Source organism: Protopterus annectens, chromosome 1.part2, assembly GCF_019279795.1.
Source record: "Protopterus annectens isolate FY-2018-M chromosome 1.part2, PAN1.0, whole genome shotgun sequence".
Lineage (NCBI taxonomy): Eukaryota > Metazoa > Chordata > Ceratodontiformes > Protopteridae > Protopterus > Protopterus annectens.
The window spans coordinates 962,069,742-962,072,802 of NC_056727.1; the positions used below are offsets into that span (position 1 = coordinate 962,069,742).

Genomic DNA, 3,061 nt, shown 5'->3' on the forward strand with positions numbered 1-3,061 from the left:
AGGATAATTCCTGAACCTTACAGACTTGTCCTGCATCACTCACACCTGTCATCCATTTGTGATGCCTCACCTGCAAGACTAATGCACTGAAAAGAATCAGTGAAACACACACATTGCACTTACCTAATGCTAGCAACAGATTCATGGCTGATTTGTAGAATATCGTCTCACTAGCTCAGGAGATAGCTCTCACAAAGTGCTGATTTCCATGAAAGAAGGTGAGCTTTGCCACAGCTTAGGTAGCAAGTCACGCATTGCCTGACACTCTGTTACACATCCCTTGGGAGATGCGAACATGTTTTTCTCGGTTCTAAATGTGCTGTCAGGCTCCCATTGGATAAAAGCAAGTGATTTCAAAGCAACATCTCCAAAGAGTACACAACCACAGGCACACACACACACACACACACACACACACACACACACACACACACACACACACACACACACACACACACACACACACACACACCTAAAGTGTCCTTTTCTGTAGTAATAGTTGTGCCTGTTTTACACATGAATAGTAATTGGTGTCTGGAGTATCAATTTTAACCAGTCGTAGCTGTTTGTAGCACTGTATAATCTGACAGGAGCAGCTATAGTGGATTCAGTGTAGAACTACATAATTGACTGTTATGTCTGAGATCATTCCAAATGCGAAAAGGATATCTGCATAGCTTCCAGTTCTTAACTGAAGACTTGAGTAAAAGGCTTTAATTCATAAAATGTTTTATAGTACTGATATAACTATTAAAAAACTGAAAGAATAAAGAGGTTTCTATTAATGGACATTTTCAGAAGGAAAAAAATCTGTAATTTTGATGACTAATTAATTAACAAATATGGTTAACATGGTTCAGTTAAACAAGAGAGAGGAAAAATTTACCACAAATCAAGAAGACATGAACATTCCAAATGCATGGCAGGTATATTGCTGGCACAAAATCCTTCCTGTCCCCTCAAGAGCTTGAGCTTAACAAATGACATAGGCGGAAATCATAAATGAGTCAAGATAGCAATGTTGTGAACACAGGTTTCCTTAAAATTGCATCTTCTACCACTTTACTTTTGCTGCTTCATAAAAGGATCATTCATGTTTGTGTATCTCATGAGAGCAGTTATGTGTCAGTGTAAATGCTGCAGGATGCTTTATAAACAGCACAATCAGATCAGGCAGGTAAAATCTGTTACAGCCCTAACACATTTATCATTTTTTATTGTAAACTGACTTGGGCAATGAAGCCATGTGATTGACTAAAAGAGTGTTGCAAGCATTGATAAAAACAATTGCCACTGTAAAAAGATGTGTTTAACAAATGCATAAATGAAATAAAACACTACTGCAAAGCTGTTGACAATTTTCTAATACTCATCACTAAAATCATCAGCTCAGTTTCATTACAGCACTTCACAGAGCTCCTCCTCTCCCACCCCGAAACATTTTTCTTGCAAAATGTACTAAAGGAATGAAATAACAAAAGTAAAATAATAAAACTGCTGCAGTTTCAATAGCACAAAACACTCACATGCACAGTACATTACACCCCTGTTTAACCATTTCAGTACAGACATACATACAAAAACGAGCGGTAGCATACAACAGATTTATTTTTAAAAATGTAAGAAATATATATTTTTAAATAATTCCCTGCATAACAATAATATATACACTGGAGAGTTGCAGATACCCACTTCTTATGACACTTGCTAAGATTTTGCCCTCTTGAATAAATCATGTTGGTCAGTTGTAAACCAGTCTCACCTACAGTTTGGTTAGCAGTTATTGCTTCATTTATATGTTTATGCCCCCTAGGTCCTGCCATCATGGACTGACTCCCTTCAGCTCTTTCCCTATTGCCTTCCTTGTAATTCTGCTCTCTCACTTTGTCTTGTTAGGGCTGGTGCCCCTAGTTGTTTATACTTATGACAGGAGGCAGGAAGGCCACAATCTGTATATGAAGGAGAGCTGAAGGGGTATTATATTTTCAGATGATATATGCAAGAATAAAAATCATGAGGAATTGTGGGCATATGCCACCCAAGAAGCAACTAGGTTCCACAAGAGAAACTTGTGTCACAAATTAAATGTATTTTTTGTAAGATAGGTCTGTTTCTTAAAAGTCAAGCTGAAGTGCCAGATCTCAGCTGATTTCTTCCAGGTGATTTATACATAAGCCTGCACACCTGAAGTAAACTGCTGAAAGGTCAATGCTTATTAAGTTTGTTGGCAGAGGAGTCAGACCAGGGCGTGGCCTTGGATAGCTCTGATTTAATTTGAAGTAAGAAGGAGCGTGGTCAAAGGCTTACTGAGGTTTTTGAGCTTTCAGTGGAAATGAAGCCAATGGCATTGCCTAAAGTGATCGTAGACAGATATAAAGAAATTAATTTGCGTTATTGTGAAAATGTAATGAGTAATGACATATTGATCTCAAGGCTGTACTGAAGGAGGTTACAACAAAAGTCACTGCCATTTAGGATAACATGACTGGTATGGATGACAGAATGGCAGACTCAGAAACCCATATGGAATTCCTTCTTAAACAAAACAATGGCCTTATGAAACAAGTTGAGGTCAAAGAAAACTACACTAATTGAAGTAACTTATGAATATTAGACTTATTTGAAGGTGACTAAGGACCAGGCATCACTGGCTTTCTCAAGATGGGGATTCATCATATTTTGGGGATGGAGGTATCCCACCTATTTGAGATTAACAAGCACATTGAACCCTAACATCAAAGACTGCCAACTTGACCACACTATCCCATGCCATCATAGTCAAATTCCTTGTCTTAACAGGCAAAAGCATTTGCCATCAGGTCTGCTTGGAAGACAGTTAATCTTAAATTTAAGGATACTATTATTTGTTTTGGAAGTACGTAGTCTTTTGTTGTCCAGCATTAGCACCAGGAGTTTCTGCCTTGATTATGTTAGCCAGGCATAGTCTGTACCTCCCGTCCCCCAAAGCTTATGTATCTTGACAGTCAGTCTTTTAAAGCTTCTATTATAACAAAACAGAATCCAGATAACATTAAGGTATTGCCTATCAATACTAGGAGCC

General features: G+C 38.1%; 1 protein-coding gene across 1 annotated transcript in view; it reads right to left on the reverse strand.

Annotated features, from left to right (window-relative positions):
- The window catches only part of LOC122792425 (protein disulfide-isomerase A6-like), a 907,246-nt gene extending 906,985 nt beyond the window's left edge, over nt 1-261 (reverse strand). Inside the window, exon 1 of the mRNA XM_044060214.1 lies at nt 124-261. Coding sequence (XP_043916149.1) covers nt 124-145 — 22 coding nt within the window. The 5' untranslated portion in view covers nt 146-261. The remainder of the gene's footprint in view (nt 1-123) is intronic.
- Between the last annotated feature and the right edge of the window lie 2,800 nt (nt 262-3,061).